General features: G+C 40.6%; 1 protein-coding gene across 1 annotated transcript in view; it reads right to left on the bottom strand.

Annotated features, from left to right (window-relative positions):
- RPE65 (retinoid isomerohydrolase RPE65) overlaps window positions 1-14,503 on the bottom strand; it is a 227,103-nt gene that overhangs the window by 96,050 nt on the left and 116,550 nt on the right. The window contains exon 10 of the mRNA XM_069232453.1: window positions 11,100-11,229. Coding sequence (XP_069088554.1) covers window positions 11,100-11,229 — 130 coding nt within the window. The remainder of the gene's footprint in view (window positions 1-11,099; window positions 11,230-14,503) is intronic.

The following is a 14,503-nucleotide window of genomic DNA, read 5'->3' as shown; positions in this document are numbered from 1 at the left end:
CAGTCACGTAGGGTGAGAACAACTAGGTGAAGTTAATAGGCACCACAAGAAGAACACCAGCAGGAAACGGTGGGGCTTGACACTACTTCATGTATTATGAGTAGACCCCTGAAGAGTCCTGTTATTCCAGATGAGGAAAGCAGATCTGATTGATAACAGCAGAGTGAAAAAAAATTAGGAGGTGCGCTACTTAAGGAAGCACTAGGTCTGCTCTAAGAAAATACAAAATGTCACCAGGCTTCCTTTCTACACAGGAGCCAGTGTTTGTTTTAAGTGACTTAAGCAACATTGAGAAATGTAGAAAGTATATTTTTATCAAAAGGATTTCTACATCCCTATTGACCATTGTTTCTTTGGAGCATGAAATGTGTCTTGTACAAAATGTTATTCAATTTTTAAACTAAAGGGGAGTTGGGCCAATGGGTCTTATTTATCATGGTGCTATTGGTTTAGCCTGGGTTTGTTTCTGCTTTTGTAAGCTCTTGTTTCATGGTAATCCAAATTTGTTATGTTCTTAATTCTTTGATTGAGGATAAACCCTTGCATGTTTCGTTAGGGCAAATTAAAACATATGCAAAGAATAACAGTGAATTAGACTTCACTACTGGATGTTTTTGATTAAGGCAACATTTTCTCTATTATTCCTAAAACGTTACTCAGGCGGTGAGAAGAGTAGGCATTAGGGAGAACAAGTCAGATGCACAGAGAAGTGCAAAGATGAAGCTTAAGAGACTGATACAGCCTTACAGGAAATTTCCACTCTGAAGTGGCTAGATTGTCCTTTGGATTGTCTGCATCCCTGTCTATCACTCTTTTGCACACCATGCCACACTGTCACTTGAATCAAGCTATACCTGGCTGATGAGCCCTAACTAGGGTAAAACTGGTCCTGGGTTGCTTGTTTTCCAGTTCAGGGAGGTCCTGGCCTGGTGGTTTGGAGCAGGGTCAAGACCGATTTGCATATGGATGGGTCCGAACTGAGGTGGCATGGTGTGCAAAATAGCGATGAATTGGGATGTGGCCCAGAATAATTATCAGTGGCTGAGATTTATTCTAGCCACCACTTGTTGTATACTTCAGTATGTCACCCTAAGTAGGGCAGGAATGCCAAGACATGAGTCGCCTGTACACTGTGTCACTTGAATCAAGCTAAACCTGGCTGATAAACCCTAAGCAGGGTGAAACCACTCCTGGGTTGCTTGTAGTCTGGCTCAGTGAGGACCTTGCCTAGCAGTTCGGATTGGACTTTTCCCACTGAAGCAGTCAAGACTGATTTGTATATGGCTGGGTCCAAACTGAGGTGGCATAATGTGCAAAATAACAATGAATTGGTATGTGGCTGGAGTAATTACCAGTGGCTGAAGTTAATGTAACCATTCCATCCATCACTTTTTTGTATACTTTAGAGTAAGATCTACTTTGCAGCAGTTTTCTTCTGTAAAACTGTTTGCAAGGTCACTGCATTAGTCTAGGGCTTCTGCTTTGTTTTTACCAATATTATAATGTAGCATTGTATTTCGGATTTTTTTTTCTGCATATTATTTACTTCAAGGTTAATGGTAAGGTGTTTGTATTAACAGGTCAATTCCTTGCTAAAGAAAAGAAAACTAGATTCATTCACAATTAAATGGTCCAACTTATGGGGACTTATTCAGAAAAGTACATTCTGTATTATGTTATGTTTACGAATGAATATACCTTACATATGCCCGTTTGTGTGTGTGGCTATATCAGCAAGTTGTCCACACCTGCTAATTCCACTCAGGGAACAGGACTTGGGCAATCCAAACAATGGTTAAAAGTTTATGATCACCCACAAACATGTCTCTTTTTTGAAAATCACAAATTACTCTCCTCTCCCTTTCATAACCTGGAAAGATCAGAGATTTAATCAAGCCTTCAAGGAAGGTTAATGACTCTAGATTTGCTGAATGTGTAGCTAAGGGGTTTCTTCTAGGGGAAAAATATTATCCCTGCAGAGAAAAAAAACTAGATTTGTATAGGGGATCTGATCTTAACTATAGAGACCTCTGCACATCAGAAATAAAATCTCACTGATAATATAATATGATTTGGGGTAGCTTTCCCTGCATATTCCCAAGAATGTTTGTGAATTCCCAAAAAGTCTCAAGTCTGAACCGGGAGGTAGATGAAATTTGAGAGTACATATTTGCAACTCTCTTTGTGAATCAGGCCCACTGTTCAGAAACTTAGGATGACAGAATTATTTTATTACAAAGTTCGTGTATACAATGCCGTTTCACAGTTTTCACTGCAGAATTATATACGATGATTTTCAGATAAAGTGCTATTTAAACAGCATGTCAGTATATATTCTTCAGCGTGTGTGTGTATTTTGCCATGAACTTGGAATTCCTGTACTTCATATATTGTAATTAACAGCAATAGCAAAATTCACAGCAGTGTGTAGGTGTAAATATATATATGTATGTACTGCGGTATACTGCAAAATTACTGCATAACAATATATGTAATTAAATAATTTTAAACATTTAACATTCACACTATTTATACCTACAACCAAAAATTACCATTTACACCTCTAAATATATATTCCTGCCACATTACATCTACATGTTTTCACTCACTTTCCCGCTATGTCTGTTTCAGTTACCACACTCCACTTCATTGTACACCATAACACTTTTCGACCCTCCAGTTTATGCCACTCCACTCTACACTATTTCATTGTATGCAACTCTGCTCTACAACGCTACACTATTCCACTTTGTGCCAATCCACTGTATACCACGTCAGTGTACACCACTGCTTTGTATACTTTTCCAATGTATGCCACTCTACTCCACTTTGTGCTATTACACTGTAAACCACTCAACTCTGTGCATCTTCAGGCTACTACACTCTACGCTATTCCATTGTTCCACACTCAACTCTATGCCACTGTATGCTATTTCACTATATGGCACTCCAACCTACGTAACTAAACTGCATGTCAGTATACTCAACGTTATTCCACTCAATACCACTCCATTGCATGCTACTCCACTCTACACTATTTCACTGTACGCCAATCCAGTGTATGCTACTCTACTCTAGCCCACTCCACTCTACTCCAGAGCATACTATTCCACAGTACACCACTCCACTCCACTCTATTTCATTGTACGCCACTACACTGTAGCTCACTCCATGCCAGTCCACTCTACACCACACTATGCAATTCCACTATACACCATTCCACTCTACCACATTTTGGTCTATTCCACTCCACTGTATGTTATACCACTTTCCCTACTCCGCTCTACCCTGTTCTACTATACAGCACCCCACTGTGTTTCATTCCACTGTACGCATTGCATTCTATGTCCCTCCACTCTACGCCCCTGTAGTAAGGTAGAAATATTATGTTGTATGACTGGGGGGTCTTACCATGTAATACGAACAAATTATCCAGATGTAGACCTTAGCTCAGTCCTGGTAGAGTGGCAAAGAGCAGTCAGGCTTATTAAAGGAACATGTGTAAAGCATTTTTCTAAACCAACATGGACGATAAGTAATTGACCCGACTCAAAAAAATAATCCAACACCAATTTAGACAAATAAAGGAGATTTGTATCTTAATTTAGACACCAAATCGAACTTTGCATCTCGCATACAACCAACGTTGTGGATTTTCAAAGCGTTTAAAAAATAGATGCACTTTTAGTTATCAAACGACTACCATTGAGGTCAGTAGGGAAAGCACAGTGTGCAATCAGTCACTTGTGGGGCCCATTCTGTGGAACCTACCTGAAGTTAAGGTCTGAGGGGTCCATAGACCACATTTCTATAGACAGTACCTTTTTACCGTGCCCCGTGAGTCTGGGTGCAGAAGAAGCCTTGCTGTTCTTAGAGAAGACCAGGAACTGCGAGTGCTGTCAAAGATGTAGCACTCTACAAAACTAAACTTGGAAATGGAGTTACACACGACCCTCGAAGAGTAAAGGCCTTTGGGGTCCCAGAACCGGGATTCCACAGTTGGAACTCTGCCACCACATCTGGCAGCTCTAGGTGCAGAGGTGGCTTTGCAGCTGTCAGTGATGGGAGGGTTGCACCAAAGGTGCTTTGCCACTTAGTCAAAGTCATCTTCTTCAGGATGCAGGATCTCAGCAATTGTGTCATTGCCGATCTCGGTCACAATTGCTGGGAGTTGCCTTGCAGATGATGACGTCCAGGGATGGGTCAGTTCCTGGGTTGGTGACCAACAACTTTGGCAGTGGCAAAAGTAATCCACAGGTACTTCATTGGCTGGAGGTCGACAGGAGTAGTGTAGCAGCTTGAAACTTGGTTTGAGGCTCACTACAGCTCCCAGGGTGCAGGTCACCAATTTTTGTGGGCCTCACTCAAGAGGGGCCTGGCGGGATGCACTTCTTGTGATACAGTATGATGATTGTTCGGCAAGTTGCAGGTGACTGGCTCCATCAGTCAGGGGACTCTGCTTCAGTTTCTAGGATCCACTGGAGTCCCTCTGAGATTTTGCCACACTCACACGCCGAACACACAATTGCAGTATATGGTCTCTTCAGGGCACTTAAGTGTCCTCTCTTTGTGTTGCGACGGAGTCCAAAGGCCTGTTGTCTGTGATGTCTTCACTGTGCCTATTCTTGGATTCAAAGTCAGAACTGAGGTTCAGGTGTCAGGGGAGCCCCTGAAATCCTAGTTCAGGTGGTGATAAAGGGGTGAGGGACAGTGGCCAGTGGGATAGTGGTCCCTGTGGCTAGTTTGCCCTTGAGGTGACGACTTACTGTGGGTGTACGTCACTTTTCTACCCAGAACCCATTCATTCGGGGTTGGCGGAACCTGTTCTTGGCTGTACAGTCGTCCTAGCCCACCCTAAAGGTGTGGCTAGCCTCTCTGAGGTGTACGCCTCATGCATAACTAATTTTCCCGCCTGTCAGCCTGGACAGGGCTGGAAAGGCTTTGTCCTCGAGTGAGGGACAAGAGATTACATAACAAGGGCAGTGAAAGCCTTTGAGGCTCACCACCTTGATTACTATAAGCACTAGCTATCCTGGGAGGGTGGAGGTGTGACCTCCTCCCTGCCCAGGTCCTTTGTCTCCATCTAGGGGGAAGTGTTAAAACAACCAGGTGGAGGACAGACTCTTGTCTTGGCGTCAAATGGCTCTGGGGAGCGTGCCAAGGAAAGAAAGCAACTTGGTGGGCATCCTCCAAGGACACCACCAGCGTACATGCTAGATAATCCTGGGCATGAGAATAATGCTCAGGATTAAAAAAGCATGGTGTTTGACATAGGAGAAATTGGAGCTGGACATCTGGGCATTTTTACGCTTTAATGCTATCATGCATATATGTCCTCACTCATAACACAGTGCGCCCTGCCTCCTGGGCTATAGGAAGCCTGCCTTAGGGGTGACTGATCTGTTCTATTGGTAGTGAAGGGACTCTGCCTGCACTTGGCCTAGGCAGAGTCAAACTCAAGCAGACACACTGCTCGTGCAGGCTGACATGGCAGCGACTGGCACAATCAGTGCTGCAGCCGTGTGACCCCTTTACCAACCCTGCCCTGGGTACCAACTGGTGCCATGTAGTAAAAATAGATGTGTTTGACCACTGACTTTGTGTTGCACCACTGTGCATATTAGTTGTTCAGTGTTCACCAGTTGCAGATTACATTTTGTATTCAGTTTAGCTGCCTATTGGCTTTATCGTGGCGTTAGACATTGCAGTTGAGACATTGCAGTTGAGCTGTGTTTTTCCACATGGTAAACTAAGCTTGTTTCTTCGTATTTTCTCTTACCGAACACAAAAGCATGATAAGAAAGTGCATATTTTTTGTTTTCTTCAGTTCAGGGAACAGTTTGGCCCTGGAAGGACAGCCTCGAAAGGTTGGCCAATTTTCAACTTTTTTCTTCCAACTCTGACTTACAGTAGCCAGCATGTTTGAATATTTCCATCTGAAAGGGGAGGGCCTTTCAGAAGGCTCTTTCCATGGTTGTTTAAACTATAAAAGAGGTGGCCCTGCTCAGTAGCGAGGGAATTTCCATGACCTCGGTCAGGAGTAGACGTAGAATGCTTGACGCAGACACTTGTCCCGTGAGGGTGGATATCTCTTTCTCGCAGTTGAACAGGAGTCGTCTTCTTGCTGGCATGAGAAAGATGAAGCATCTGTCAGGTCCTACGGTGATGAATTTTTACTTTATCCTTTGCTTTGCAATTATGCTATAATATAATCACATATATTTGCTGTGTACATTGCAGTTGAGAATCACTTTGATATATTTTCCTTTCATTGCTGTGACTACTTTCAAACGGGTGCCTTCGACTAACAAATCTCCTTCATTTTTTAGGAACCTTCTGGTTAATTACTAATAAATGTCTTCTTTGATCTAAGAAGCGCATTCCAGAGATTTTTGTCAGCTCGGTCATTAGTGAAAGCAAAACATGCCATTAGCTAGGGTCTTACAGGTGTGGTAAGTTCCTTGCCAATTGGGTTTACAGAATCACAGTACAATTTGACAGAAAGAGAACTGGCACGGAGGTCTGATTAGCAGGCCTCAGTGCACATTCAGATACAAAATAATAACATTAGGTAGTCTAAATGGGGCAAAAAGGTGGAGGCATCTGCAAAGAGCCCAGTATCTTACAGACCCTCCACTCTATGCCTCTCCACTGTACTCCACTAAACTCTACACTCTGGCACTGTATGTGACTACACTGTACCTCACTCCACTTTGCACCACTGCACTCAATACCACTGCTTGTCACTCCGCTCTGTGACACTATACTCTATGCTATTCCACTGTGTGTAACTCCACTGTATGCTATTCCAGTGTATGCTACTCCACTCTATGCCACTGCACTGTACGCTACTCCATTCTAAGCCACTCCACTTTACTCTACTCCACGACACTCCACTTTGCCCTTCTCAATACTACACTCCACTCAACAGCATATGGTCCTCCACTGTACCACACTATACTCCACTGTATAGCACTAAACTGTACAACAATGTACTCCTGTCTTGCCAGTGTACAGCACTCTAACTTACTGTATAGCACTCTATGCAACTCCCTCTACAACACTCCAGCACAATTAGTATACTCTACTCAATAAGGCACTAGTTCATTGTACTCCACTACTGCACTCTACGCCACTCCACTCTAAGCTACTCTATACCACTCAACTGTACAACAGTCTATCCCACTCCACTTTACTCAACTGAAAGCTACCCTATCCACTCAAATGCACTTCACACCTCTGTACTATACCACATGCAACTGCACCATATAACGGTTTACTCCAGTGTATACTACACCCCTCCATTCTACACCACACCACTCTACCCCACTTCATTATACCCCACTCCACAACACTCCACTGTATGCCACTCCACTGCACCACACTCCACTATGCTCCAGGACACTACACTCTATGACAGTACACTGTACGACATTCCACTGAATGACACTCAATTCAGCAACAGTAAACTATCATTTGAAACACATTTTTATAAAATAAAAAAAACAACAATTCAGTGAAATAAAACAAAGATTAAACCTTTGTTATAGTTTGGGAAATTGTACTACTTCTCTCTTTACAAACCAAACCTAAAATACACAAAAACTACAAATCCTAAAGTTTAAGTTATATCTTAAATTTATAAATTACGAACCACCTATAAATTAATATAACTTTATTTTTTATATACAAACGAACCTTAAACTACACAACAAAATTTAAATTCTAAACGTATACCTTTTTATTTTATAATTTACCCACCACTGTCAAATTATTATATCTTGCACTCCTTCATATACAGTGTATTCAACTCAGTAGCCGCACTACATTAACTACAATTTGCCACTGTACCATGCACTGTGTTCTCACAAAGGACGTGATTTGTATGGACATAGCCATTATTGCAAATACTATTATTTTAAATGATGTAAGAGTTATTATATGAAAGGGTACAGACAATGCATGCAGAAGTGTGGGTTAAAGGTACAAGTTTAGATTTTAACATTTTTGTGTGGATTAAGTTTGCAATTTTGAAGATTTGGATAAAAGTAGTGGCAACGGAAAATATCTGGTCTGTTTGGACCGCCACAAAGTCACAAGTTCAGGCCGACTGTGATGGAGCACAAGCACAGGACTATGTTTGGCATCTGACGATTGTATCTTACGTCATTGGTCTCAGCAGCATTTCTTTGCAAGGCTTCAGGTCATCCAGCATTCGTTCTGATGAGATGTGAGGCTTTGCAGGGCCCTGCTTCACTCAGCATCAGTGCTGGTCAAGCTGGCAGCTGTGTGGAAAGGATTTGAATTGCTCTGCGTCGATTGTGATGGGGTTGGTTGCTGTAGGGCTAGGCTTTGTGGGACTTCGTGTCACTCTGCATCATTTCCAGTGAAACTTGCAACTGTCTGGCAAGGCATTGGGGGCTTTGCGCCGGACTTTGTGGAGCCTTTGGTTATGCCAGGAGGAGCTCTCACATGTACCAGTCAAGGGCCCAGGACCTGGGAGGCAGCATATGGTGATCAGGAACTCACTCCAGAAGAGGCCAGCACCCACAGGGCTCAGGCAGGTCCAGTTACAGATCCAGTGTTTATGGTCAGCTGGGCAGTTGCAGGAAGGACTCTAGAGTTTGTTGTATCCCTGTAGCTCAGAATAGGAAGTCAGTAAGCTAAACCTTGGGAGTCACTAGGCCTGGGATGAAGAGAGCAGGTCCAGTCTTCCTTCTCAGACAGCAGGGCAGGCCTCAGGCCACAGTGTAGTCCCCTGCAGCAAGGCAGTCCGTCTTTTGTAGTATCCACATGTCCAGGAGTGTACTGAAGAGTGGGTCTGAGTGCCCCATTTTTCTACCTGGTGCTAACTTTGAAATGGGAAAAGCTTCTGGAGTTTTCTCCTTACAGTGGTGTTTGGAATGTCCTGCTTCCCTGCCCCGGGCCCAGTTTATCTGCAGGTACAATAGGCAAGTATAAAGTCCTTTGTGCATGAACTGTGACAGCTCGTCCCCTCTTATCAAGTCAGGATGACCAATCCTGCCAACACTGAGACCCTCTAGTGTGTGGCCAAGGACCAGCTGAAAACTAGTTATGTGAGCCAGGACCAGATTGCAGCCACTAAATGGTGAGGGCAAGAAAATGCCAGCTTTCTAAAAGTGGCATGGTTAGAATTTTGACTGTCGATTAAAATTTATCAGACTCTAAACATGACATTCCCACCTCCTCCCAAACAAAAGGTATCATGTAGTAAGTGTAATAGGGTAACCCAATTTGTATTCCAATGGAGAGGTAGGCCCTCACATTAGTGAAAAATAAATTTGCATGTTTTGCACTACCAGGCATGTAAAACGGAAAGGTACATCTCCAACTTTTTTTTAACACACTGGACCCTGCCCAATGGACTGTTTAGGGCCTAACCTAGAGAACATTTTTCTGTATTAAAAAGGAATGTTTAGACCTGGCAAAAAGCAGTAGGGGCTCAAAATAAAAAGTTTAGGGGTGACCCTCCAGAGAGTGCCCAGCCCAAGATTAACTCATTATAAATGTCTAAATCGGAGTAGAAGAAAAAGGTAAGTGTTAGGCTCCTCGAACAAGTGTGATTTTTTTTATACCTATCAACTTTAAATTTCAGCATAAATAGAACATTTTCATTAGGCATGTGACATTGACCTACAAAAAGAGGTGGCCCACCTGTCCCTACATGGCATACATGTCCCTTTATACACTTCAGCAAAGGAGTAATTAATATTTTTAAAGGGATTCTCACTCGCACAAAATGGTGCAGCATGCTTCATCATCAAGTCCACACCAAGTAGGTGTTATACCCGCTGGTGGACTCAATCTCTCTTCTGGGGGTAGCACTTTGATGCTAATTTTCAGGGATCCTGGTAGGGGTTACAATTGTCAAAGATAACTCCCTTATTAATTACGTTATCAAAAGGGGGCCGTTGGCAGGTTAAAATAAGAATGACATAAAGCTTATTATTAGAATACTGTTAAACGCCATGTGTGACTAGCAGATTCTGGTGTCTACAATTTGCCTTACGAGCTAAAATAGGAAGAACATTTGAAAATATTGTCTGGAGGGTTTGTGCTCTGTTCGACATTGGCCCTTTAGTGGGCTGGAATTAAACAGATCAATGAACACACTAACACCCTGAAGAAGTTCTTTATAGAATGAAACATGTTGACATGTTGGATGTGGCTGTATCATTTTTTTAAAAAGGTATCCAAATAAAAAAATAAAAAAGAATTTGGTGTGAATTTGCCTTAGCTGCATTGTAAAATATTTAAGATGCTTCCAATGCATTAACAACTAAGGCCTTATTGGCTGTGTGTTATATTTATTGTGCCTGATAAATAATAATACTAAGCAGTATGTTAGATATCGGATGTAACTAATAGCACATATTACAAGTTTTCCCCCTGACATGGGAAATCATACTCAGCATTTGTCGAATAACCCCCACGCCCCTGTATTTACTAAGCATTTTCCCTCCAAAAAATGTTGGAAGGTTTTACTTTCCCAAATGTATTCAAGTTTAAAATCAGACACACTCGCAGTTGTGATATGTCAATCACAGCAGTTTCTACACATATGAAAAGTTTTAGAGCACCCATAATTAGGAACAAACTATGAAGTCTAGTCTGAAGAAAGGAGCTCCATCAATCTTGCACACATACACCCAAATGAGGCCATTGTTATTAAAAATATTTAAGTAAACTAGTAGGCACTGTGTTAAAATATACTCACAGAGACACAGGTACTTCAATAAACACGTATGTCAAATGTCAGTTGTAAAGATGAACCCAACTAAACTTGTAGTTTCAATACAACTGCAGTCAACTACCATATGGTCACATGTGCTGACATTGCAGGTACAGGTTCAATTTAGGCACTCCTGCTGTCAGACAACATTTGAGAGAGTAGTCCTACAAGGGTAGGTAGAGAGAGCCCTAGTGAGGCTGTGCGATGTTCAACATACATGATATCAAAAGATGGTACACAGAAGAGGAACTTGTCAGACACATTAACATTTTCTGCTTTCATTTTACAATGGCCAAGGGGCTTGCTTGGTTTTTATCAATTATCTAACCTAGCTTGAAAAAATTACCTTGTGGATGTCCAGTGGAAGAACATATCTCCTAACTTCTGGTTGAGGTGCTTTCTCTGCATTTCTCTTCACTTCTTCCCAGTTTTCACGCATATTGGCTAAATATAGATAGTTGTAGACAAATTCAAACCTGAAAACAGAAACAAAAGTATTTCTAAGACATTTCTGAAACCTTTACAAACGTTAATTGAGGTAAACCTCTGATCCGTCTCAGCTGAAGGACATTTGAGTGACTGATTAATCTCCTGCAGGCTACAAAGTATCTAGAAGGATTTATACTTATTCTCCAAATGGATTGATCTACTAATGTCACAACCGAACCACAAATCTAAATAATGGTCTAGGGCAAAACTAATGTCAAGTGTAAATTTGAATCTTAAAGCATGTGAAGGAGGTAAGCATTTTTTCTATGTATAGGCTGCATGATTACCAAAGGTTTTTTTTGCAGCTATAAACTGTTCAAAAGCAAACAAATAGTCACTTAACTAGCTGCAACCCAAGAAAATAACAAGCATTGACGAAGCCAATAGGTCTGCCATAGTCAATCATGCTTTGCAACACATTACATCTAAATAAATAAATAAAAAGTCTAAGAAAAAAATGGCTAAAGGCAAAAGTGTTTTTTCTGGTCTCAAAAAAGGACACATTACTATGGAACAGAAAATGACTATTTCATGTGTGAATGTGCTCTTTGTGAAAGGGCTGCATACCATAAATCACAGTAGAGTCAGCCAATGGCTGAGGTGGGCTACCGGTGCCCCTTAATGAATAATACAGAGCGTGGAAGAAAAATGTGAATGACACAATCACAGACTAATGGATGAAGTCTGGTTGAAAACCTATGTTATACACACTTGTATTAAAATTGAAAGGTCTTGCCTAACACAGACCTAAGATCCATCTGTCTGGCACTGGCTGCTACCCTCACCTTTGAAAAAAGACAGCAAAAAAGATGGAAGGAAAATAAGGAAGGAGAGGGAAGAAAAAAAGGAAGAAATACAAAGAGGAAGGAAGGCAGAAAAAAGAAGGCAAGCATGGCAAAGTAGGAATGAAGTGAAAGAAAGAGAAGAAGGCAAAAAGAAGGCAAGAAAAATTAAATAAGGCAAGAACAAGGAAATAAAGAAGGCAAAAAAGAAAGAAGGAAAGAGGGCAAAATGAAAGAAAGGAGGAAAGAAAAAGGGAAAGAAGAACAAAAAAGAAGGAACAATTGGTGGAAAAAAGAAAAGACAGCAAAAAAGACAAAAGAAAAGAAAAAGCAAAGAAGTCAAAAAAGAAAGAAGGAAAAATAAAAAAGAATAAAAAGGGCAAAACAGAAAAAAGGAAAGAAGGCAAAAATAAAGAACAAAGGAATGAAGGCAAAAAGAAAGAATGAAAAAGAAAGCAAAAAAGAAAATGAAGGAATACAAGCAAAGAAGAAAAGGAAAAGGAAGAAGGAAACAAGTTAAAAAGAAAGAAAGAAAGCAAAAAGAAGGAAAGAAAAAGGAAAAAAGAAAACAAGGCAAGAAATAAAGGTGCAAATCAGGAAAGGAAAAGTAAAAAGGAAACAAGGCAAAAAAGAACAAAAGAAAGGGAAGAAAGTATAAAATAGAGAAAGCAGGAAAGAAGAAAAGAAAAAAAAGTAGTAAAGAAAGAATGTAAAAAGGCAATAGAGAAAGAATGGATAAAATAAAAACAAATGAAAAAAGGAAAGGCGGAAAGAAAGAAGGAATGAAGCAAAGAAATAACTGAAAGGTAAAAATAGAAGAATGGAAAGAAAAGAAACAGCAAAAAGGAAAGGCAAGAATGAACGAAAGAAGAAAAAAGGCAAAAAAGAAAAAAAAGGCACAAAATAAGAAATTAGGAAAGAATGAAGAAAAGGAAAGAAAGAAGATGGAAAGAAGGAAGGAAAGAGGGTTCACAGTATAAAATATTGGATATAAATACATCCCATTGATGTTTAAATACAACTGTACCAAATGTGCTGCAATTTAAACACCATAAGTTATTTTTCCAGGTAAAGTTTATCAAGGAACCATTGGTGAAACTGAGTCCAGGAACACATTCGGTATGCAGTGAAATAGCTGGAGTACACTTCAAAAGGAAATTTCAACAGCATTGCAAGGTGACAGGAACTGATAAAGTGGAATGGTCCATGTGCTCACTTCAGTTGAGTCCTACTATCACATCAGGCATCACTGGGACTAAAGGGAACTCTGTGTGCAGATATGCTCCTGGTGAAAGAGCAAAATGCAGTCACTCAAAGTGATGTTAACCAGCTGGTTAATTGGGCTGGACACTGTCCCATGCTGTTTGCTGGAATGGGCGGAAGCAAAACGGGAATTGCACAACAACAGGCCAATGACTGAAGAGAGATGGCTGAAAGCCCCTTTAAGTAACTATATTATGCTTGTTGTGATGCATGGGCTTCAGCAATCCCTGTATAAAGGCTTGTCTCTAATTTCTTTATAGTTGACAACCTGTGATGCACTCAGTCACTGATTATAAAAAAAGGACATTAGAATGCAAATGTAACAAGTTATTGCAGTCAAATTCTCAGTCACAATGCCTGCTGCCAGGAGCCAAGGTGAACGGTAGGTCAGGTCATGGATCAGCAGTTTAAAGCAACTGAAATGAAACATTGCTTTCCAGTCTTCTGCTCTATTTTTCTAGTGTACAGTGACTAGCAGAAAGAACATGATAATTTGTTGCATTCCTTAGATTAAAAAAAAGGTAGAATCTTTCTGCATGTTTCTACACATTCTGAGCTACTGCAGCGTTTGTTTTTTTAAAACAAACTTATACTGAACAGCTTCAAATGTCTTTTTGCAACACATATGTAACAGGTTGTTGATGTGTTTAAAACTGTAGAGGTTTTATTTTTATTCTTCATGTTTGCAAACATGCTGTCTCTTTCATATGAAAAAGCAATGCATCAATGTTTTAAGTGCCTTATGTGAAAGGTGATGCTGTGACTGTGCATTATATGGGATAAAGGACCCCATGCCATACATGATAAGAATATTGCAAGTCACCTAGGAAATCCATAATCGTATAAAGGAACTTAGCCTTTGGCTTCATTCCTAAAAAGCACATTATATTAGCAGATGGCATGTTAATCTATGAACTTTGCAATAAATGTTTTCATTATGAAACAGGTACAGCTATGAGTAACAAGTTCATTTATAGTTGGACACAATTGGCAAAACGTTTACCTTCTGCCTTCACTCTGTTGCCAATTTTGTGCATGCCTTTATATTGAAAAATGTAAAAATACTGTGTGCAATACCTTCTACCAAATTACAGCGTGTACTTAAAGATAAAATAGTGATATTTTCACAATGTGCAAAGAATGGTTTGCTAATGTGCACACTACAGAAATGTGGTTTAGAAGCATAACTATCTCATGCAGTTGTTGTGCCTGTGTT

Source organism: Pleurodeles waltl, chromosome 4_2 (genome assembly GCF_031143425.1).
Source record: "Pleurodeles waltl isolate 20211129_DDA chromosome 4_2, aPleWal1.hap1.20221129, whole genome shotgun sequence".
Classification (NCBI taxonomy): Eukaryota; Metazoa; Chordata; class Amphibia; order Caudata; family Salamandridae; genus Pleurodeles; species Pleurodeles waltl.
Note: the sequence above shows the minus strand (reverse complement) of the source record. Positions and strands in the feature narration are given on the sequence as shown.